The 26,262-nt window shown below is 31.0% G+C and overlaps 2 protein-coding genes across 3 annotated transcripts in view; one reads left to right on the forward strand and one right to left on the reverse strand.

Annotated features, from left to right (window-relative positions):
• Positions 1-26,262, reverse strand: part of SUPT3H (SPT3 homolog, SAGA and STAGA complex component) — a 427,271-nt gene that overhangs the window by 373,162 nt on the left and 27,847 nt on the right. The window lies entirely within an intron of this gene.
• Positions 11,048-26,262, forward strand: part of RUNX2 (RUNX family transcription factor 2) — a 205,679-nt gene continuing 190,464 nt past the window's right edge. Inside the window, exon 1 of one of the 2 annotated variants that reach the window (XM_069487787.1) lies at positions 11,048-11,120. In XM_069487787.1, coding sequence (XP_069343888.1) covers positions 11,063-11,120 — 58 coding nt within the window. In that variant the 5' untranslated portion in view covers positions 11,048-11,062. The remainder of the gene's footprint in view (positions 11,121-26,262) is intronic. The other variant, XM_069487788.1, reaches the window with a different exon arrangement.

Consider the following 26,262-nt stretch of genomic DNA (forward strand, 5'->3'; position numbering starts at 1 on the left):
TACAATTTTCTCTATATTTTCCCTCCTTTTGCCCTTCCTATGTATGGGTGTTCTGAATCCAACCAATCCTTCAAATTCAGCTAAGTTTCACTAATTATGAATAACTTTCACTCAGTCCTCAGATTGATTAAAACTAACCTTTTCTACCATTACCTAGTATCATCTTTATGCTTCTATCATAGTATTTACCACAGTATTATACTCATTGACTGGTATGTGTCCTCCAAACAGTTCCTATATTTAATATGGATTCATTGGACTTTTGAACTATGCTGTTATGGTCTGAATGTGTCCCCCAAAATTCATGTGTTAGAAACTTAATCCCCAATGCAACAGGGCTGGGAGGTGGGGCCTTTTGGGAGGTATTTGGGTCATAAGGGCTCTACCTCATGAATGGATTAATGCTGTTATAAAAAAAGGCTTGAAGAGCAGGGGTCAATTCCAACTGTATGACATTCTGGAAAAGGCAATACTATAGAAAAAGTAAAAAAAAAAATCAGTTGTTAAAATGGTTAGGATGACAAATATACATCAGTAAAAAGAAAGAGGGGAAAAAAGATTAGTTGTCAGCAGGGACTGGGGGCAGAGATGAATAGGTGGCACACATGGGATTTTAAGGGCACTGAAACTATTCTGTGTGATACTGTAATGTTGGAGACATGACCTTACACATTTAACAAAACCTACAGAACTGTACAATACGAAGAATGAATCCTAATGCAATCTATGGACTTTATTTAGTTAATAAGAATGTATTAATATCGGTCATTAATTGCAATGAATCTAGGGTATTAATGCAAGATGTTAGTAATAAACTGAGGACTGTTGGAATGGGGGGTGGGAATTTACAGAAACTCTCAGCACTTTCTGCTCAATTTTTCTGCAAATTTGAAACTACACTGAAAAATAAAGTCTACTTTTTATTTAAAAGTTATTTTTGACACTTTCATTAATAAACTTTATAAAGATTTCATGCAGCAAATAACTAAAGAGCTGTGCTACAGTATATATTGATTATATTGAATAATCCATGAATTCTTTCAGAAATATCTAATCTTCAGGATTTTTCAATTTTAAAAAAAAATAGATTTATAACTAAAAGGGGAAGAGTCTTAGAGATCTAAAATACTACTAAGACACAGCAAAATAAATAAAATAAATCTATAAGCATTTATTAGTATGCAAATTTTATATCTCAGAGGTTTATTTTCCTAAGTGAACATTATAACTTTAAATGTCAAAATTGTTTTTAATTTAGTAATTTTACATAAAAATTGTCCCTACATAAATACTAAGTATTTTCTAGTATTTTTAAACAAAGTATGTTTAACAAAATGTTCCTCCTGTCAACTACTTTATTAAATTGGTACAACACACTGATACCTTTTAAAATGTATTAAGGCAGAGAGGGCAATCTGCCCTCACACTAATGACCCCCTGGATGATGCTTTCTGAGTTTCTGTGCATTTGTTTTTTCTTGAGTTTCTCTCCCAGATAAGCTATCTTTCTTACCACTTATAATGATTTAAGTATCTGTCTTATGGCTAAATATTGGAGGGAGGGGTATGTGAAAACAATTGCTTCAGAACTTTATCATAAATGAGGGCAACTAGGCAATGACTAGAGTTTGTAAGGGAGTAGGAATAGGCAGATTTCTCCTCCATACCAAAATTTTATGAGACAATTAATAATTTTTCAACTGTCTGACCCTTAGTTATATATCTAATAACTGGAATTCTCTAAAATGATCATGGATAAAATAAAGTGTACAATAACAAGAATTGTAAGCTGTTACTCAAAAGTCATTTCATTTATATATACCTCATTTATTCAAAACCTTAAGTATTAATACACTGCAGGTCTGAAGTTCAGATCAGAATACGGATTCATTTGCTCTTTACCAATATAAATACAAAAAGATGACTACTTTCCTGCTCAGTATTAATCATCATCAAATAAGTAATACTCAAAGTCTAACTAATATAGGTGAAACCTCAGGAAATTACTTTGGATATTATGTCCAATGATAGATGCAATAAATGTTTCTGGAGATTAAATAATACCAAAAATAAGTACCTTTTTCCACTCAGAATAAAATTCAAATATGGCTGAAAAGAGAGGAAAAATATGATTGGGCATTATATCTAATGAATTCTAAAAGAGGAAATACTTCTGTGGATAGGAATTATATAAATCTTAACATCTTACTAGCAATAATGAACTAAATAAATATTAAGATATATGATAATTTGGAGATGGACTCCAATCGAGATTACTTACTTGGATTCCAACCTCATCCCTAAAAGAGTTTCAGGGTAGCTTATAATTATAGACAATATAACAATTACATGATCAAGATGAACGTGCACTACTCAATTCAACAGATGGTTATTAAGTACATAGACACAATCTGTGACATAATAAACTAAAAAAAAAACTTTATAAATACTTTTAAGAAACAATTCTATTATAAAATGTAAATAAGAAACTTGATTATCATTACTACAAATCATTCTTGTCTGTTCTGTAAGAGGATATCCACTGGGCCACAAAGTTCTACATATAAGTTGGCAGGAGTAGGCAGACTACTACCGAGGTCCAGCTGCCTGTTTTTATAAGTAAAGTTTTACTGGAATTCAGTTACACCCATTCACTTATTGTCTGGTTTCAGACTGTAATGGTAGAATTGAGTAGTTGACAGAAACCTAATGGCCCACAAAGTTGAAAATAATTACTATTTGGCCCTTTAGAAAAAGTGTGTCAAGCCCTGATAGGATATCAATTACTGTAACACAAATTCAAAATTAATACTCTGCATATAGATGTAGGCTTCTGCTCATGAAAATACTTCTTGAAAAAGTACAATTCAGTAGTACAAACAATTTAGTAGTAATAGTAGTACAATTTAGTAGTATTTAATGTGAACAAACCTTTTAAAGTACTTTTATATATTTTAGAACCATCTACCTAAGAATAAATAAATGACATACCAATTACAGATGCTCGTTCTGATAAATAAGTAAATCTTTCTAGCCTTGAGTTACTATAACACAAACTTGAAATTTTTAAAGTTTGGATTTTCAAAAATATTTTACCATCTTCAATTTATATTTGCCATGAATAAATTTGTGAAAACTAGTTATGTTTTACTGTGAATGAAGTTTAAATATAAAACATAAAACTATAAACTAAAATCTAAAATTCCTATAAACAGTCCAACCTATTCATCTTCACAAATTTTTTTAAATTTAGTATTTATACATACAAGTGAATTTTCCACAACTGTTTATTTGATTTCAACTTGAAATCAAATTTCTATACTCCTTAAACATAAAATGCTTGACCTTTCAGAATTCACTGTTTAAAGCCAGGTGTGGTGGCTCACGTCTATAATCCTAGCACTCCAGAAGGCTAAGGCAGGAGAATCACTTGAGCTCAGGAGCTCAAGACCAGCCTGAGCAAGAGCAAGACCCAGTCTGTACTTAAAATAGAAAAAATTAACCAGGCGTGGTGATGCATGCCTGTAGCCCCAGCTACTCGGGAGGCTGAGACAGGAGGATCCCTTGAGCCCAGGAATTTGAAGTTGCTGTGAGCTAGGCTGACATCATGGCACTCTAGCCCAGGCAACAAAATCCAACTCTGTCTCAAAAAAACAGAATTCACTGTTTAAGCTGAAAAGTAGTAAAATAAATGCTTACATGCCCTTTACCTAGATTCACCAATTAACATTTTGTTTTATTGTATTATGTTATTGACTTCATAATATTTAATAATTCATCATGTACCACTTTTAAGGATAAGCATACTCTGTTATGTAAGCACAATTGCATTATCATACCTAATTTCATAAACATTCCACTGTATCATCGATATCCAATCCATATTTGAGTTTTTACAAATATCCTAAAAGTGACTTATCCAGTTCTTTTCTCAATCTAGCATCTAATCAAGGTTTACATACATGCTAATTTCTGAGAGGCAATGACCAAATCTTTCCTTAAATGATCTATTTGTAAATACTATGTTCTCTCTTTTTTCCATAAATTTGTTCTCTGGAAAAACTGTAGGAACGTAATTTCCCTAGTACTTTCCTGCCAGAACCTCACTCATCAATGGAATGATATCTCTATAACAGTGGGAGAAAACTGGATTTCCAATTATTTCTGTAGATTCTGTTTTACCTACGAAACTAACTAGAATGAAACTGTAATCTTATCTTGGATGGTTAAAACTTACTATAGATAAATACCTAAGCAATATTGATTAATTATCAAGTGAAAAGTCTGGTGACCTGCCAGGACTCAAGAAGTTAAATTTTAATATATTCACTAATAACATAATAAAAATCATGAATAATTAACCAAATATATCATTTTATAAAAAGAAACAATATTTTATAAAAGTCTAAAGAGTGATCTCTACTGGTCACTGTTCAAGCCAGTTTTAAAAGACTAAAAATACTGATTATTAAATGTATTTAAACAACTTTAGAGTTCATTAAGTTGAATAAAGTTTTAATCATTCCATAAAAAGACTGGATAATTTATGCTTATGCATTAAGAAAATGACTTCTTCAAAATTAGTTTCTATGCTTTCAAGATTTTACTAAAGTGTAAAACTTATATTCTAAACAATGCTCTATTATAACAATATTATAGAAAATAATTTCTGAATAACAAGAACTACAAATTTTTCGTATTAATGTAATTAAAGCATATGAAAATTTTAACATTCTCCTCTAACTTCTTTAATCTTAACGTTCAAATTGGAGCAATTTTTCACTGCTGAGAAACTGAGATTTCCAAAGGGAATACTGTCAAATTTATAAAAACAAAAAGATCAGTATTCTAGTTCCTCATTTTCAACATATTTGCTATATTGTTAATTATGCTTGAACTCAGAGTATTTTTCAATATAAATTATACATGAGGTTTAACGAATAGAGACCTAAATCTGCAATCGCCTTTACTGAAACCAATGAAAAATCTATACACAGTAATGAAACTGGCATGCAAATAAAAGAACTGTCAAGACATGTATTCCTAAAAATAAGCCTACAATAACTATTTTAAAGGCTGTGTGTGGTCTCACCCATATATTTTGGCAAGATGCACTTTCTCCAACCACAGTTAGATTCATCCAAAAGCAGTGGCACTGGAGAGCCTCTGTCTCACCTGTCAAAGTTGAAAAACGTTGTTCCAAAGACCACCATGAGTCCATGGAGAAAAGCCACAGTGCTACAGCTGTTATTGATAAGTAGTTTCTAAAGGAGAAAAAAACTTTAAGCAATTAAGCAAATCATCCTTAATAAAGATAAAGAAATGATATTCACATTTAAATGATGAGATGACAATTACTGTGCCAGTTCTGAAATAAAACACTGGCAATTTATATATTGGAATACGCATACTCAGAGAGGATCTTTTACAAGTAACTTATCCTTTGTATTCTTCCTCTGATAAAACTTCTATACATTAGTTATCAATTCAAAAACTCTTATTATGTTCCCTTATTTAAACCTTAAACAACCTCCTTTATAAAACTTCAAAAGTCATCTAAATTACTAAGACACTAATTTCATCAAAATTGCTGAAGTCTGACAGCTATGAGCACAGCAGATTAAGATTTATAAATGGAAATCCTACATATATTAAAACCTGTTTTTTTTCAAAGATGCGTTAATATCTTTTTCAGCCACATTATAAAAGCAGTTTACATTTTTGCTTTAGACCAACCTCCCTACAGAGTAAAAGCACATGGACTGATTGGTAAACTATAGGTAGATTAACATAAAAAGCAAGAAAAACCATTACTTTGAAAAGAACTATGCCCTTAGTGAACAATTCATGCCCTACGCCCAACCCAGCAATAAAAGACAACTTAATACAACTGTAAAGAAACATACCTGACTATATAAAAAGTTTAATCACAATGAATATCTCAAAATCTAACTTATTTTTCCCTCTAGATGACAACATCTAAATAACCCTACTTAGTACTTAAACAATTCAACTGAAAAAGAGAGGGGGTGTCCTTCTGTGTCTTTTCCAAGAAAGCTAATATCCAAAAGGTTCTCATTATAAAACAGTTTCCCCTACAACCAAGTCCCATAGCACAACAGCAAAGTTACAGCAGTGCTCCAATGAACTATGATGTCCCGCAGTTTCATTTACTATATCCTCTAACTACAAAGGTTCTAAAAAGATTACTTTCACTTCTCCCTAGATACATCAACTAGCATAGTTGGAATATTATTTTTCTTTGGTTTTGTCAGTAGCATGTTTGATATAAATTTTATTAAGTGGTAGTGTATGTAACATTGCATTGTGGGTAGTAGTTTCCTGCTTTAGTCTAGCCACATCCTCAGCTGTCATATGAGCATGTTTCTCATATTTTCAGCAAGTTCTCGCTTTTTTTTATTCTTACAAAAATGACAGCATTAAAAGATGAATTGCTCCAATAATTATAAGAAACATGAATTACTTACACAGGCTACATTAAACAAGTATGGGTCACACTGCATTTCAAAGTATTATTCAAGAAAAAAACAAAGTAATCCTCATAATTAAGGTGTTAATGTTACGAGAAAAATGTGTTAAAAGTAAATTAGCATAAAGAAAGTATTCAAGAAACAAAAACAGCTAAAAGAAAGAATATCTCTGTAATCAGATGCCAACAGTATCTAACAAATGAGGTGTAATATATCAGAATATAACCATTTGCAATAAATGTTAAGAGCTTCAAATCGACCACGTAGGTATTCATAAGTAAGGATTAATGTCAACATACCCTACTAGAATGTTAAAAATCTACTTAGAGATTGTATAGAAATCTAAAAACAGGGAAAGAAAAACCCAAAAAGCCTGGAGGAGAGAAAGAGAGGGAAAAAATGAGGAGAGAGGGAGAGACTGAGATTGATTCAGTATTTTCTCTTTTGGCATCCAATTTCCATATAATCTCACATTTAGACAGCTGCTAAAACTAACCAAATGAAGTTGTTCAAGGGATCAAGGAAATGGTGCCGAGTTGGGCTTTTATATGATCTAATTAAACAGGAAAAAGAAAGGAAAATACTCTCATTACAAAAAGCACCACAAAATAATAGCCTGTGTACATATGCAACCAGACACATGTGCATGCAGTTGTGTACATACACATATACTTCATTAAAATAAGGAAGTGCAATTCATTTCTCATAATCATAATTTAAAATATGAAACTATACATATTTGACTCATACAAAATATTTTAAGTTATTAACATAAGGTGAATAAATGCTATATATACAAGCTTAAACAGCTACACATCAAATCCGAAAACAGAAAATTTCTCAGAAAAATAAAAATAAGAAAAATAAATCATGACATACCAAGCTGAAACAATAAATTAAGAAAGCTCCTTGCTAAAACCTCGAAATCAGAACATTTTTAAGTCAAATTAGGACTTCTACAGTTTATAAAATTCTTACATCAAACCATTTGCTCCAACTGTTTTTCAACTAAAAGAAAAATAGAATAGTAGCAATAGAAGACTAAAACAATCCTAAAAATAAGATTGCGTAGAAATGAACACAATATTGATAAAGTAAAACTAAAGTATTAAAACATAATCATTAGTTGAAAAATAAATTAATCTAAAGGTAACAATGAAGATATATGTAGCATTTAAACACATACTATTACACTCTAAATGTCTCGGTATTTTTAAAAATTTGATCAATTGTGACAAATTTTCTTAAATACAAAATAATAGGAAAGCAAGATACTAACGTCTTGAGTTTTTTTTTAAATTCATTTCAAAAAATCATTTTCATGGCATTAAAGTACATAACTCATACAGTACACCTACACTTGTTGCTTATTTCAACACAGCAAGTACTAACATATCCCCCAAAAGGATGAAGTTTTAAGGGTCTTTAAAAAGAAAAAAAAAAAGTTTTTTCCATTTCTGATTATAAGCAAGGTAAATCTATAATGAAGAGCTTTATTTGCAGTGACTTTTCTGAATCAATTTCTCTTGATCACATGTAGTAAACCATTTCTAATGAAACATACTCTCAATTATCAAATGTGTACCAGCACTCACTATTGTTTTTAAAATTTTACCACAAAGCAATATTTGCTCCAAAGAGAATACATTTTTTATTTGGGGGGAAAATACGTGTGGATAATAAATATACAAACTTTAAAGCACATGATTTCACTATCTTTCTCCAGACAGAATTTGATGGGTCTCACACAGGAGAGAAAGGGCATATTCAACAATATCTACTAAACTCTTATGCAATAAGAGTGATGATCTTGACCCAAAGATTATGTGCAGGAAGGTTACCTGCAAAAAGAGGACAAGCAGTTAAAAGACAAACAGATATTAAAAATTATTCAAATTCATATCAGGTCAATTTGGAGGGCCAAAGTATACATAATAAAAATTTTTAAGGTAAAGAATATTCAGCAAAAAGTTGCGGTTGTAAGACATACATGTCAGATGCGGTTGTAAGACATACATGTCAGAGAATCCTGATGCATAAACATTCTAAAAGAAGAAAACTTATCATACTACAGAAGCTACCTAAATTTTTCCAATTGCCTGATTCTACTATTATATGTGCATATAGAACTATGTTTGGAAATTCCACAAATTATATAGACAAAAACTCTCCTTTTATTTACCCTGAATACTAATTAGAGATATAGATCATACTGGCACACCTTATTTATGAAAGAGAATAACTGAATAATTTTTCTCTCCTTTGCATGAATAACTGCATGTTAAATAAATGAAAGCTTTTACTTTTCAATGGAAAACCCGTTTACATGCACAAGAAGGCATGATAAATCTGTATTTAAAATAAAACACCAAAATATATTTCTGCTTTTTTATCACTGAAAGTTTATTCTGAAAAGGTTCTGGACATTTGAATAACGAAGAATTAAAATCATTCCCATATTCTCCCAGGGTATTTTGGGAAAATCAATTTTTTTTTTGTAAAGAAACTTATGAGCATGTTTGTACAGTTATCTTTAATATGAACCAAAAGCAGATAATAAACTGTGCTAAGAAGAACACACGCAGGGATATTTTAGTTCTAACACCCTTCTGAGTGCTTCCCCAGCCCTCACTCCATTGTACGTGCCAAATAATCTTTTGTAATTCACTGTCTCCGCCTACCCTCCCAGTCATTTACTTCACGCCACTCCTAGTTACTATCACACTAAGAAGAAGTCTAACATGCAAATTCAGAATGGCATGGATAAATGGCAAAAAATGCCTAGAAAATTGGTCTGTTCGCCTTTATAATTTTTGTTGAAAAATACTCCATCGCTCCCAACTGATGAAAACAGGAAGCTCTATTCATAAATATAAAATTCAATGCCTATGATATATAATCATCCTAATAAGAAAATGAGTTCTATACATACTTGTCCAAAGGGGCAAAAAAGGAGATAGTTTCCCAAAGATGTTTCCAATTTTCTTCTGAATCAGAATTAGCAAATCGAGACGACTAACATACTGTCTGGGTGCATTATTCCTTACTATACACAGCATTTTGTAATTTATTTCAAAGCTTCCATTATAAACAAAAAAATACAGCTTCTGTTAACCCACTCCATTCTGAGCTCATAAAATCTAATACTGAACAATCTAAGTTACAACATAAGTATTTTACTTTATATGTGAAAGATTTGCTAGCAAAAGCTCTGTTAATGTCAAAACAAACTAAAGAATTATATAAAATAAATACATTTCTTTGAAAGAGAAAAATTATTACAATCATAAAGAAAACTAAATTTATCCAATAAATTCTATTATAATTCTTGCCATTCTTTTTTTTTAAGATTTTCAAACTAGTCATGAGATAAAGGTATACAGAAAACATTATATTTAATCTTTACTGTAGGAGCTGTCGTCTAATATTGATAATAAACTAGACAGACATGAATGTTTGTAAAGGAATCCCCAGACTAACACTTTCATGACAGCCAATTACAGTGAAGCCCAGCAAGCAGTTTGCAACCAGACTTTAAGAAAGGTAAACTTTTTTACAATGAGTTACAGATTCACAAGTTTAAGAAGACAAGAAAAAGGAAAACAGAAGGAATCCAGCCACCCAGCAAATATGAAGCAGACCCCAGAATGTGATACAATCCAAAGATATAAATTATTGTAAATCATCACTGTTGTTCAGAATTTCACACAGCCTCTTGAGCCAATTTTTCTCATTTTTCCACAAATACAATAATGAACCAAAAAAAAACGAGGCAAAAAAAAGAAAGAAAGAAAAAAAGAAAAGAAAAGAAAAGATAGGGGGTGGTAGAAAGGAAAGCCCTTAACTGCAGAGCTCTGCTCTACAAATGCTTAACCTTACAGGAGTTGGGCTCCTTCAGCATTTGTATTCTATCCAAATCCTCATGAGTCACAAAAATTAAAAAGCTATATCCTTCTGGATGCCAGGAAAGGCCTTACCACAAGCCTTTTGTCAGAGAGAGAGAGAGAGAAAGAGAGAGAGAAAAAAAGCAAGGGGAAAGCCACAGTGGTAGGCAGTCCCACTTTACTTTGAGTACTGTGAGGTCACAAACCACATGATTCTGCCTCTCCAGTAATAGTGCTTGCAAAAAAAAGGAGTTTTAAAGCTTTTGCTTTTTTGGATTGTGTGAATGCTTCATTCGCCTCACAAACAACCACAGAACCACAAGTGCGGTGCAAACTTTCTCCAGGAGGACAGCAAGAAGTCTCTGGTTTTTAAATGGTTAATCTCCGCAGGTCACTACCAGCCACCGAGACCAACAGAGTCAGTGAGTGCTCTCTAACCACAGTCTATGCAGTAATAGTAGGTCCTTCAAATATTTGCTCATTCTCTTTTTGTTTTGTTTCCTTGCTTTTCACATGTTACCAGCTACATAATTTCTTGACAGAAAAAAATAAATATAAAGTCTATGTACTCCAGGCATACTGTAAAACTAAAACAAGGTTTGGGTATGGTTTGTATTTTCAGTTTAAGGCTGCAAGCAGTATTTACAACAGAGAATACAAGTTCTATCTGAAAAAAAAAGGAGGGACTATGGCATCAAACAGCCTCTTCAGCACAGTGACACCATGTCAGCAAAACTTCTTTTGGGGTAAGTGTTATCATATTTTAAAATCCTATAAGATATGAACCTGTTAAACATAAAGGTATGATTCTTAAACTGCTAGCTTTTCCAGATAACAGTATATTAAAGATCCTAATAATACGATTTTGTTGCATTAAAAACTGAAAAATAAAATTGCTGTACATATTTGCATTTGGAATCTGTAACTTAACTAATTCTCGGAATAATGACTTGAAATAGACAAAATTAAATTATCTCACATTAATCAAAATGTTTTCTAGAGTTACAGAAATGAAGATGTTAAAACAGTAAAGAAACAGTGTAATATTCTCATTAACCCTCACCAGAATAAAAATTAGATGCTAAATTAATCAAAGTTTTATAAATTATTGACTCCGGCAGCTCCCAATATTTGAGCAAACTTCAAAAAGGATGCAATTTTACAAAATAACAGACCACAGAATTATCTTAACATCATGGTCTACCATGTATAACACAGAAATAAACCTGCAGCACAGTTCACATTTTAACTAGCTCAGCTAAAAGAAATCTATTTATAATTCTAAGCTACATAACAAGGTATCTAAATAAGTTTGTTTCTAAACAACTTTATATAATTGAAGCATACATTCAACTGAAATAAAATGATAAATACATCATAGCCATTTTTAAAAGTTTTATTGTTGCCCAGGATATTAAAAAGTTCACAGAAGTCTTTTAAAACTTACATGCAATTGTATTTTTCTACATAATTTTAATTTTATATCTATACACTATTATCCATATGTAGAACTTCTTATAAACATATAGCAAACATTGAAACGTATAAGATTCTTTTAATCATATTCTTGGACCCACCAAAATGAATACCATTTAGTCTCATGAAAAATAAAGCTCCATAAGGATACCCTGCATGATTTAAAAGAGCCATACCCTAAATCATGCTGGACTTCAAAAGAAAACAGGCATAATATAGTCCCTTAATATTTAATTTCAAGTTAGTGTTGATACAGATATGTAAATGACTTCAACATTCATCAGCTGACACAGTATTATAGTTAAACAACTAAATACTTACAAGATTCTCTTTATGATGTCCAGCATGTTCCAACTACAAAGTGAGTTTTTCAAAATTTTCCTTTATCCTTTAAAATAAATCCTTTTGCTACGTATACCTATATTAACTTTGCTTTTAACTTACAACTAACGATTGGAGTTTCCCTTACTCCTCCTACTTCACACATTTTAACTGGCTGCTACTAGAGAATCAGTCTTAGTTTAGGTCAAAGAGAAATAATTAAACCTGAAGGAGAAAAAAAGTTTTCTCTTAAAGGGTGGGAGAAATGTACTTTGTATTTTACAAAAAATGTAAAATTACTGTAGTGACTCCCTCAATAGCTGTAAGTGGGCCCCCTCAGTTATAATACATACAATATAATAATCATAGATTATTTTAAAAATTTAATGGAGGTTATTAAGCATTACTCTAAAAATTTCTACATTAAGGAAGCAGAATATAAATACAACTAGGCTGCATTACAGCACATTTTACACATGGGAACTTTTATTATTACTAACCAAGAAATGAAAGGAAAAAAATGATTAAACTATTGTTATAATGGAGGGATAACTTGAAACAGGAATAATAGGGATATCGGGGAGGGATAAGAGAAGCAGTTAAGTTACTCTTTCACAGTATTACTGTTTTTTATAAAAAAAAAATATATATATATTTTTCTAACCAGATCAGGAACAAAAAGAGATTTCAAGGAATACTTCCACCTTAGAAATAAAGCTGTCACAAATAACATATTAAAATGCCTCTTACTCTGTCATATCAGGGGTCTTGTATTTCTGTGACATTCTTAATAACTATTCTGTATTAAAATTTCCAAAACTTGACCAAGTTTCTAAGCAAGGCATAATAGTGAACTAAATAAAGATCATCTTCTGTTGCCTGTCATATTTTTTTTAACATTCTAACTAACTCTTCCTCTTCTGAAAAGCTGATTTCACCATTCCTTTCCCCAACCCCCAAATAGTATCTTAGAGCCTGGATAGAGAACCTAACATGAACCTATAACACCAGACTAATTACAGGTGAGTAGTGGACATTATGTATAGGTTACCATCACATTGCAAACATTTCTCCATTCTATAATCTATTTGAAGTCTAAAAGCTCAATTCAGGCTTTAAATTCTTATATAATGATTATTACAACTACCTAATGAAATTTCCTAAGCATGTGGCCCAATTTTGTAAAATAGTTAAAAAGAAAGTTCAGGCTTTTTCTAGATGAGAGACAAAGCACACATTGACCAATTGCCTCATCTCAAATACAATGAGGGGAAAATCTGTGTGTGTGTGTGTGTGCACACACGCGCGCGTGCCATGTATGAGAGAGAGAGAGAAAGAAAGACAGAACAGAGAAGGGGGGGAGTCTCAGTGACCTGGATCTCAGAGTATACTTTTACCTTAAATTAATCAAAAAATTTCCATCTATACTATTCCAATCTATCTGCTATTTATCATAAATAAAGCCTGTTGAAAATGATAGATGTGACTGACTCGTGGAGTATTTTATAATTAAAAATTTATTTATGAAACTATATCAGCTAACTGATTAAATTTTTACATAAAACTTTTGTAGCTGACCATAGTAACTGATTGAATGTGATGTGTTAACACTGATTTCCAAAACAATAGTTCTGGTCCATATCAACAATAATAATTTTATAGTTTCAAGATTTAGTAGTGACAGAGTTTTGTAACTTGCTTCTAAAATAAGAGAGCTAAATTCCAAAATCCAGGGAGAAGAACTAAAAAGTCAAGAACAAGCACAGAATACCACTCTAATATATATATAAAGCTAAAATGCCAATGTAATTTCCAAAGATTCATATTAAAAACTGTTTAGAGCTGTAATAAATAATCCTAATTTTACATAAAAAACTGTAAAAGATTTCACTTTTAATTTTTAAAAATGTTTTGAAATGTAAAAGACTCAAAAGAAATCATAGAAAAAGAGCTGGTTAGTCTGTGTGAAACTGATGGTCTCTAAATCACAAGAAAGGCATGAAATACACATGATTTATATTATGTATTTAGTTCTTTTAAAAGAACAAAATATTAATCTATTCAATTACACCCTTAGAGCTAATCACTGATAGTCTGACTTGTTTAAATCAGTCATGTTAAAGTTAAATTCAGTAAGATAGAAATGTTCCAGTTTGTTAAAAGAACACTGAAATATCAGATGGTTAAATAAACTGCGAGGTGGGGGGACCTAACTCACTGAAGGCACTAAGATTTTATCAAACACACAGAATTAATCTTTATTGAATAGAACCATTCACAAATCAAAACTCACTGTACTTCAATACTTTCAAGCAGCGCTAATCAATTACAAACCTTTTCTAGTGCTTCAAAACTCATGTGCTTTCAATTTTACACACTGGTGGTCCTCAAGTACTATATTGGGGCTGAGTTAAGACATTCTGTATCACAACTTTTTTTTCTAACAAATATTCATCTAGAGGGCTTTTTTTTTTCCTCTCAAGAGCTGCTCACATGAAAACTGTGGTAATATTTTTATACTGTACTTCTTTGTTGAAGCAAAAGGTTAGGGGTTACCTAAATACCTCAACTGTATATATATATAAAAGGAAAAGGTAAGTATTCATATAAAAAAATCTAATGGGACTGGATTATTTATTTTTGCATTTCCGATGATTAATGATGCACCCATGCTACTTGAAAACTGATGGCAAAACAGGGTAACATCTCAAATTCCTTTCCAAAGCATACAAATACTAACCCTCCATGCTATTCTAACCCTTGTTCCAGAATACTAAGATATGGCAACTCTAAGTCAATAGTGAAGTCATGAAAAATCTCATCAAAAGCATTAAAACTGCAAATGCTATTACCTGACAACTTTCAGAGATATATTTACATAAAGAGTTCACTGAAACAGTCTACCTCTAGTGTCTCTTTAAAAATATTACATGTGGCCAAATAAACAAATGCCATCAATTCAATATGAAAAAAAAATCCTTCCTGCAAATACCAAAATTGTAATTGTGACAAAGCATAACTAGTTTTTCTACTCATTTACCATGTCAGACTTATTATTAATCAGCTGCTAGCAAATCCAATGGTAATTTAGGCAGGGACTTCCCAATAGATTACCTTAATGCATTATTTTTTTCTCCTACATTAATGGACTCTTTAACTTCTACTGAAGATAAAATTCTATCAAAAAAAAAAACCCTGTCATTAAACTCCCACAATAAAGATAACAATAAACTCCAATACTTGGTATTTTCCAAAGAATAAAATATTCTAAGTTAACTGTCTGAAATATGTGAAAATTCTTCATCAAATCTGAAATACTTAGTATTTTAAAATGAATCTTTAAAAAAGGAAGTCTCACATAATGAAATTATACACTTAATATAATCTCTTGCCATTTCAAAAAGATTATGGAATTCACTGAATATGCATTTTGATTAATGTGTTACAATTCAAAAAAATAACCAGGAAACTCTATACCTTATTGAAAGGGAGTTTCCTTAAACTTTCAACCACAGTCAACCACAAACTTTTGTCCATTCAACAGCAAATACACATAAACGTATAGACCATTCACAAAATGTATGGTCTACACATTCCCATAAAACTTTTTAAAAACCTGTATAGCAATTGAGATTAAATTTTAGCTCTTTTATTATATTGTAGACAACATCTTCACTTTATGTAGAATTCTTACGAATTTCCTCCTCTTTATACTATTTATTAAGGACGTAGGACTCAAGGTTTGGAACAGTGTTGGATGGATATAGACAACACGATATCAAACATTTTAGGTTTTTGTTGTTAAACAGAAGCTTAACTCTAAAGCATAAATTTTCATAAACATGCTTTCTTCTACTAATAAATAGAAACATCATTTAACAAGATGTAAAAAACAATCCCCAAATAAGAGGAGCTGTAGAATTAAGAGAGTCCTTTAAAGGCTAGTTGCTAAGCACATACTTACTACATGCAGTGGGAAAAAAATTGTTACTCATGCACTTCCTATATTCTATATTCTTGTTAATATTTATAAATTCAATATATTGCCAAGGATCAAAAATCATCAGAAGTGTGATTTGGGCTCTAAATAAAAGACGGTAAGTGTTAGTTTGCCTTATTAAATAGTTTCCTCTTTTAAATCAACTGCCGACAAAACAAGGAAATCTTCAAAATATAGATATAAGAAGTGAATGCAATTTTCAACAATGTTTAAGATACTTAAAAATTACACTGATGTTAGAAAATTTACCAAGTTAACATTATTCTCAGAACTGTATTTAAGATTATTTTGGCAACTGGTTTAAAGACTTAGCTCAGCAATTTCTACTGCCATTTCTCTTAAGAAATTATACATAAGATTATTACATTAGATCAGCAACATTCCAAACAAGGTATACCTAAATATCCTATGCAAAGCAAATAATTTTTGCCACAAAGAGAAATAAATTAATTTTACTTTACATTTCAGTTACATTGACTTTTTTTAACATCAGTGGTGTCTACTAGAACCACTATACCATCAACTATAAACATATATTTACATAAAAGACTAAGTTAAAAAGCCAAGAACGTAAACACACATTTATAGGTTCCCCTAAAATTACATGAACCATGAGTGTGACAAACCATTATTTATGTATTTGTTATGTTCATATATCTTACAACTTAATCTATTTTGTAGTTCAGTAAAAGAAAAAAAAAAAGGAAAAATGCTAGGCCCAAGTCATAATAACAATCATCAATAACGTTTTAAAAATACATATGCACACAATTTTTCTTTGGAAAAATTAGAATAATGATGTGGTATTCTACAGAACTTCATATGGACATGGACGTATTTTTATACAGAAACAAAATACTTGCCACATATATTCAACTTAAATTTCTTTTGGCTATCAATCTGGCTTAAAGTTTTTATATATAGTATATACATATGCATGAGTGTGAATGCATACATGCCAGTGACTACAGAATTTGAAATAATGATTATAGACCAGGAAAAAAAATTGTAAATTATTTAACTGAGGTACTGTTTGTAGTTCTTTCATGACAGATAATCATTTTTTGCACCTATGTTAACAGAGAAATGTCAATCTATAAAACCAGTAACAAAGATTAGGCACTTACTAGGAAATTCAAGGCTAAAATAATCAATACCATACTCGTAAAACCCAAGGACTTTATTTTGCAATTATAAAGTTAAGTAACAATAATTAGAAACTGACATCAGTCAAACAAATTATTATAGTTTACAGGGGCAAATATGAATGAAATTAATCTGCTAATAGATCCCTATTTATGAATATTATCTCAAAGAACATCTCTGGCTTGGAGCTAAACAGGTATACTTTCTATATATTTTCTCATTAAAAAGTAACCTGGGTAAGCATTTTAAGCATTGGAATTTTAATTTTTGATATTTTTGTATAATAATTACTGTAATTTTCTTTTTAAATTTCTGTAGTGAACTTTCTAATTTAAGACTTCAAATTCCCAGGATAATCATTAAGGAAAAAGATATTATTATTTCTACCAAATGATTAAAAATTATTTAAATTAATCTAAACAATGTGGTTTCACTTTGAAAAGGATCATATTTATCTTATTTTACTATGAAATAATGTGCTAGATTTTACGATTATTATTTCAACCCATTACTGCATCACTGTAACTTGATCCTAGAAAACAGACGCACAAGTTATCAAAAAGGTATAGGTTGCAGATTCCCTTTGATCAATAATAACTTTATTATATCTTATGTAAATACAGCTCAATAATAACTGTTTTTGGAGAAAAGTGAATTCTCATTTTATTTCATAACTTTCTATCAGATTATAGATTTTTACAACAGTATAGGATCACAGAAAGAAAACTTCTTTATACTGATAATCCACAATATATCAATCAGTGTGTTTTCAATAAAACTGATAACTGTAAATGTAACCATTTCATAAGAAGGACCTAACCACCCAATTGAAAAATATTAAGACATTATAAGGTTATCTATGAGAAAACTCCCATCAATACAGTACCATCCTAACATTAGGTAAGATAACTATTTACAAAATATAATCTAGTAAGATTAATTTTTACCTCTCATGAAATTTGTAAAGCTTTTAGATAATTCAGCTTTTGACTAAATGTGGAGGAAAACTGCTACTGCTGTTACAAATATAAGAGTCAATCCAATATGACAATATTTAAGAAGATAAGCCATAAAGCAGACACTACTTACAAAGACAATGTACAACAGTAAATTTGTAAAACAATGTAAACATACATAAAAGTCAATGTAATGCAGCCTTTGAACATTAATCCAATCTTTTCTCCATAGCAGAAACTCCTTTTTCATATTATAAACTCAGGATTCTTTACATTCTTCCAATTTTTTAAACTAAACACATATACATACATACACACACTCTCTCTTTGTAATTTAGGAGGAAAACAACATTTTAAAAACTTTTTACCACTAATATCTACCTCATTTAAAAGGCATTATTATCTTAGCTTGATAAGGACAATGAGTATTATAACTTTATTCTTGATTTAGCAGTAAAGATTTAACATGCATAAGAATACTGCAGAATATTTTAGTATACCAATATGATTGGAAAAAACACATGAACAGATTTTTTAAAAATTCCATTCACTAATACTAATTCCATTCACTAATTTTCTTTAGTTTAATACTAAAGAAAGAGCCATATGCTAATTACTAGGTTTATTTTTATTTTCATAAATATTCTGGATCTTTCAAGGTACACGTAAATATGTTTTAAAAAGGACAAAATATTGGCTTAAATTGCTAAATTATTTAATTATTAAATGACTAAACCACTCTATATATATAAAAAATTTTTAATGAGACTTATTCAAATCATTTTCTTGGCTATGAAATTAAATCATGTGTTCCAACAAATAATATAACACAATTTTTTATAAAGCATTTATTTACAAAGTAATTATAAATTACATATACAAAAAGATAGGATGGGATTTTCTATAATAAAACTTCGTTAATACATGTAACTCAAATTTTCTACTTTTCTTTAAATTTTCTTCACTGAAATACATGGTCGATTCACTCCATTTTTAAATTTTTAATCCAAAAACATCTAATACTTTCAATACTATTTTAAAGGAAACTTTAAGAAAAATGACTTTATTCACTATTATAAACTGGCATAAAGATATTTTTTGAAAAGCAGCTGTGGAAATAGTGTGATATGAAAACTTACATACCCAAAACATATGAAATGAACAAGAAAAATGCAAACAAAAGCATAAAATAAAGTTACCTAGCAATAATAACATAGTGAGAAGCCAACCCTGAGCACAGGAGATATATATACGCTTTCTAAAATAAAAGCTCAAATTAAAGCTTGCCTTTGAACTGCCCAATGAACAGAACAACATCCCAATTACTACAGAATTTTCTTCTAAACTAGCAAGACTGAAAAGAATCACATCTAATTCCTAATTTTGCGATTATAATGTTTGATTCTTTAACCATAACACCACCATTTATTCTAAATTTGCTGGACAGGCTTGCCATTGCATTTTTCCTGTACGTACCTCTTCCTTATCAATTATGGTGTATCTTCTGCATTCGAAGGAAAAAAAGCTCCAAACTTTAACTGCGTTTAAAATACGTAATTAAATCAATATATACAGGGCTACTTTAAAAATACTCATTTCCAGAAGGCTAGAAAATCTTATTTTTAAAGCTGATGCATCTACACATAGAAAGCAACTTTTAGTAAGTTCTTTTGCTACGCCATAATGATCTGCTCCAGAAATTCAAGGGTACATAAAACAACGGGCTACCTGTTCTAGCCATGCTTAGGAATGTGTCCAAATCATTTTTATTGATTTAACCTTTATAGGAATGCTACATATCCTCAGAGCAAAACATTTTGAATGTATTTATAATATGATACACTTCTGAGAAGCCATGAAAAAGAACGCTAAAAACAATCTAGGTACTCCTCTACCTTTAGTTGTAATAGGTTTATTTTTGTTTATTTTAAACACTATCAATGGACCTAAATATTAAATAATTCTATTTGGGAAAACTTACTTTGGCACCACTGTAAGTAGAAATAAAATTTTATTTCAGAGGAAAAAAAGTGCATTTAAGTAAATTCTAACTTTAAGAAATAAAACTCCTGACTTGACAATGATGTCACACCTACAAATTTTAACAGATTCTAAATGCTCCTTTCATACTCTAATAAATATTAATCATGAAACTTACAAACATATCAAACTTAAACTTATAGAATTTAGTACTTATTGAAGAAACTAAGTTGTACTCTAGTTTACATTCTGAGAGTTTACACAGAAAGTTTTGTGTAGCCTATCTCTCTAAGCTTTCTGCAAGTGGTACTTTATAAATGGCTTCAGCAGTTAATGCCTGCATTAGGTATGTTTGCCAAATAATAATTCACAATATTATGCTTCCTCACATTATGGTTCATCATTTGTTAACTTAAACCTTACCTCTAAAGAAATTGTACTTTCACTGCAGACTGTTCTCTTAAAAAGGCAAACAACTTTTGAGCATTTCCAGATGTAGCACTCAAAAAAAAAGGGAAAGAAAAATCATAGGCAAATTCTCAAAAAATTATAAAATTGTTAACAAAAATGCAGTAAAACTGGAGTCACTATTATTACTTCAGTGGTCATCCATAACTTTGAATTAAGAGCTGTTAATTCTATGTTTCAAATTAAGAAATTTCAGGTAGCTGCCAGTAGGTAAAACAACCAAGCATATTTCAGTTTCAGACAAGATTCTACTGAAATGGAATTTCTGAAGCTCTGACAATTACTGAGCATGCAGGAATAATAAGAATAATAACGTTATTTTTTCAAATAGTTAACGTATTTTCAACCTGAGTAATAAAGGTTTGGGTTCAGCTATATTATTTCATTTCATCAATTTTTCATAAAACATCCAAGCATGTATGAGATTATACTAAACTAAAATCAAAATAATTTATAATGCAACCTAATTCTGTGGAGCAGGGCTGGGACTAGGATGAGACCAGGGAGGCATCTAGGGCCCAGATTTAATGTCTTACACAACGCTCAAAGTGAGAGCCTCCTTAACTTTTGTGCCCTAGACATTCTGCTGGCATCTCACCCTAGTCCCTGTCCTTCACTGTAGGCACATTAGTATAAATCATTTCATGAAACATAGATACTAACTAGAATAACATAAACGGGATATATGGTAGTCTAAAAATAATAAAAATTAAAAATAATATTTATATTAAAGGATACATATCTGTCATAAATACCTTGCAGAGTAAGATTTGTGGCCTTATTACGTGACTATAGGCTTAAAAAAAAAGGATTGAGAGTATCATACCATGAAAAGATTTCACTGGGCTTACACATAATTGTTAGAGTCCACTGGTATCCAAATCTGGCTGATCAACAGAATTGCCTGAGTAGCAGGTCTTGGTGGGAAGGGTGTGGGGGAGGGAAACCCTTGGGAACTTTTTTAAAACAAATTTCCTCAGATAAATTAGCTAAGTTTGGGAGCCAAGAGAGCCAACTTTTAATATGCTCAGAAATAAACTAATGACAAGACACATAGAGAAAATATAGTAATCACAAATTGTCTCCCCACTAAACATTTGTAAAGCTTGTTCACAAGAAAAACATTACAGTTCCTTTCTTTCCTTCCCTTTCTTCTCGTGGAGATGTTAGTCAATGGTTATGTGTCCAACAAGTAATATTAATAAGAAAAATAAAGTAAGAAACATAGATGATTCAGAAAGATGAATACAGCCAAAAACAACAATATTTTTATTTTCCTATTAGGTTCAAATAAGTATTCTAAGTATATAATAAATCTATTCCAAAAATTTTTTAACTTTAGAATTATTTAAAATTTATTGATTTTAAACTTTAAATTATTTTAATTAGGTTCCTATTAACATATTTTGAAAAATCAATGAGCCTAACATAGTCCATGATTTTTATAGTGTATACTTTAATTGAAACTGTACTTTTTTTCTATGCTAGCTTTCTTTGTTGAGTGTTTACTGTGCCAGGTATTACGCTAAACCCTTTATAAACATTATTTCCTTTAATTTTGTCAACTCCCTCATTTGATATGAGTATCATAATTATTTACAAATATGGAAACTGAGAATGAGGTAAAGAAATCAGCCCAAGGTCACAGAGTTGAAGAACTGAGATTCAAACTCACGTCTTTTAAATCTTAATTACCATTTTACATAGTGTTATACATGACCTTAATGAAGTTACTTTCTGGTCCTCAATTTCACCTGTAAAGTTGTTAGTTCTCAGAAACAATTACTCTAAAGTTATTAAATTGATCAAACCCAAAAAGGGACAAAATCGTTGAGTCTCCAAATTACCCCAATCCATTATCTCATACTGATCAGAAAGAACCAAAGAGATTAAGAAAAAATAAAAGTATATAAGGGATAAAATTTAGGTCAGGTTTGATAAGAAAATGAAAATTTTAAATTAGATAATCCTTCATCTAGCAGTATAGTAATCTTATTCAATGTCCCCCACACAGCATATACCTCATGTGATATGAAAATATTATTTAAGAGTTAAAAATTAAACTCTTAAATTGAAAACTAAGAATTCACAATCCTACCTATTTATAAAATTAAAATAATAATGGTTACAATCATGGGTTTTGGTGTCAGATGAGGAGTCAAATCCTAGTTCCTACATTTATCTGTAACATTCCTGTGCCACGTTCTCAGTCCCACCTAAAAAAGCCTATACCCCCACACTTATGCTAAGTGACCTAGACAACCTTAATTTCTAAGTTTTAATTTCTAATTTTTTCAATTCTAAATCTGTTGACATTCTCAAAGATCCATTGATAAGTGTATCTTTTTCATTGCCTACCAAAAAGGTAGCGTACAAGATTCTACAAGGGAAATTTTTGACTTGTATTATTCACCCCAATATAATCCACAACCAATTCTACGTTATTACTCAAAACAAAAATTCTCAGAGAAGCCACAAAAGAGCTCTAGCTGCTTTTTGCCTTGGCAGAGGGAATAAAGCTGTGAGATTATATTTTTCGGTTAATATGGCTCCACTGAGAAAAGATGCCCTGACTAGAAGTCATAGGTGATGACAGTTAGATAAGACATTTTCGAAAAAATAAAGAACTGAGAAGAGAAAAGCTGTTGGGGATCTACAAATGTCAACAGACTTCTCTAATCATTCTGTACCCACATTTAGTTTGATAGGTAATGTTTCAATTATCAAACTAACAACTTTTAAAGCCTACATAAGGTAGAATCACCTATTAAAATTAAATACATATGCAAGTATAAAATCATAGCTACATTTTAGAAAAGGAAGCATAAATTTTCATATTAACTTTAATTAGAAACATCCATTGAAAAAGGTTAAAAGTGAATTTGTCTTGGCAACTTCATAAGGAGTACAATGGGGTAAGACTCAAGGTAAGAGAAAGAAAGCAATGAAATGGGCAAAATGTAGTAGAGATGAAAATAACTACTAAATAAAAGACAGTTAAAAGCCATCAGTAGTTGCAGTATTATTACAAGTTCTCACATTCTGGTACCCTATCTGGCAATGGAGACAAGAAGTTAGAAAAAGATGTGGTTAGAAATAAAAGGTGCTAGGGTAGGATAATTTACTGCCTTTAGTTTAAACTCCCCAAGAGTTCATGCTTATTTCATCAGAAGCCACTAAAAAGATGTGAGAACGGAGAGACAAAAGGTTTTGTATACAGAACAGTCAACCAAACAAGCAGAGAATAAACTTACAAATGGCATGGTGATTCAGTACTCATTAATCTAGTATAAAAAATTGAAACTGGATGTGGAAAACCTGGGCTAGTTGAAGAGATATTACAAAGAAACTAGCAAAAGAATTTGGCAGCAGAGTTATTGGAGGAGGCAAAGAATAAGGAAAACGAGACTGCAGCCTAGGTGCCAATGATCAGGAGGAAAATGTCAAAGAGTTTAAGTACTGTAGAAAGAGTTCTGTCTTTGTCACTACTAAAGTTATGATTAGAGAAAGAAAAAATACACTAAATTATATACAACAAAATCTCAATTTTTAAAAATTATTATAGGGGTGCATGTATATAAGAGGAATCCAAAATAGTAATAATAGTGATGCTTGGAGAGTAGTAAAATTATGGAAGACTTTTTTGAGTTTCTTGTTTTCATATTTACCAATATTTTTCAACTAAAAAACATGAATATTTATTATAATTTTTCAAATATAGTTAATAGTACCCACTAATGTTTGAAAAGCTTATTTTTCCTGAACCCATACCACATATTTGATACAGGGAACAATGCTTTTATTTGTTCATGCTCAGGTAGTAAGAAACAGAGCAAAGTCCTCGAATTAGAAACTATTTGTAAGTTGAAAAACTATCCTCACAAAAACCATAGAATCTATGGAAACATGAGAGACATGGCAACGGTTTTGGTGTTAAGTTTAAACCCGAGTTACACCAGTTAGTATATAGCCTTAAGCAAGCTATATTTAAGCTCCCTGTTTCTCAATTTCCTCATCTATAAAAATATTACTACCTCCCTTGAAAGTTTTCTGTGAAAATTAAATAAAATGTAAAGTGCCTATGTCTGATCTGATAAAATCATTACAGTTATTAAGTATCATCAACTTTTCAATTCTTAAATCATGTTAACTCTAAACTTGGTTACTCATAGTGTGGTCCACAGACTAGCCGCACTAGCATGATCTGAAAGCCTGTTAAAAATACAGAATCTCAGGCCCCACCCCACATCTTCTAAATCAGAATCTACACTTCAATAAGATTTCTAGGAAAAACAAAAGTTTTACAAGCCTTGCTTGAAACAACATTCAACGAAGGGAGTGTCCTACTTGTTTATGTATTACCAGCTCCCTGAAGTTGTCCACTTCATCTCCGTTCCAGAATCCTGATACTGAGTGAAGAGGACCCCGTAGTTTACTCCTACTTACTAATTCTGAAGGACTCAAGAGTCTAACAAAGTCTAGTCTAATTCCACTTCTAAAAGGCAACTTTTCAAACCTGGATAGAACTCTCATGTTCACCCACCCTCCAATTTATCCACAATGACTGAACAACAAAGAGGGTCCCATGCGCATAACCACAAGTGCCTATTCTTTTTCCCTTGTAAAACAATGCCTTCAATCATGTGAGACATTCTGTAAATTATTAAACTGCACAACTGTATTAACTGGCTACTAATCTACATTTTTTTCATGTTGTCAACCATGTCTCACCACAAACTCGTCAAATGCCTTGCCGAAGTCTAAAAACTGTATCTATCAGTCCCATGTTTCTGAGACAGCCAATCTCGTAGCTCTGACAAAGCATTGAAGTTTGTGAGTAAAACCATCTGGCTCCTACTACTCATCTTCTGGATGCTCACAAATCATGCCTTTAATAATTCATTCTACAATCTCAACCAGCAGAGGCCTCAAGCTGACAGGTCTACAGACTTTGATTTTGCAACTAGCTCCCTTTCTTTGGTATTTTATACCAAATGTTTACTAGTAAAATATTTCACAACCACAGGTGCCTATTCTTTTTCCCTTTTCATGATTACTGATTGAATAAAACAGGAAATACAGAAAATGACTACATATATGAAAAATTGTCAGGCCAAAGAATAATCCAAATTTTTTTTATTAAGAAAGTTAAAAGGTGACATGAAATAGATATGACAAAGAACATGTGCTAGACTCAGTAGTGTACTATTATATTAGATCATCACAAAGTTCCTGGAAGTTTATGTCCTCTGAAGGGATTTCTTAGACTACTCCAAGAATTTTCACCTTTCTTTTATTTCTTATGCAGTTGGAAACACTCTCATTTACTTGGCCTATTCTTCTCCTTACCTATATGCTTATTCTTGCTCTCCACCCTTAAAACAGACTTGTCCTTAGCTGTAAATAATATACTTTGTTGCCCATTCATGCACTGCTTTATTCTTTTCATTCTCCAATCTGAAACATCTTTTCATTCATGTCCACATGAACCTTAGATCCTAAATTTCCAGTGGAGAACTCGTATCTGTAGATTTCCTTTGA

The sequence above is a fragment of the Eulemur rufifrons genome, chromosome 15, assembly GCF_041146395.1.
Source record: "Eulemur rufifrons isolate Redbay chromosome 15, OSU_ERuf_1, whole genome shotgun sequence".
NCBI classification, from domain to species: Eukaryota; Metazoa; Chordata; class Mammalia; order Primates; family Lemuridae; genus Eulemur; species Eulemur rufifrons.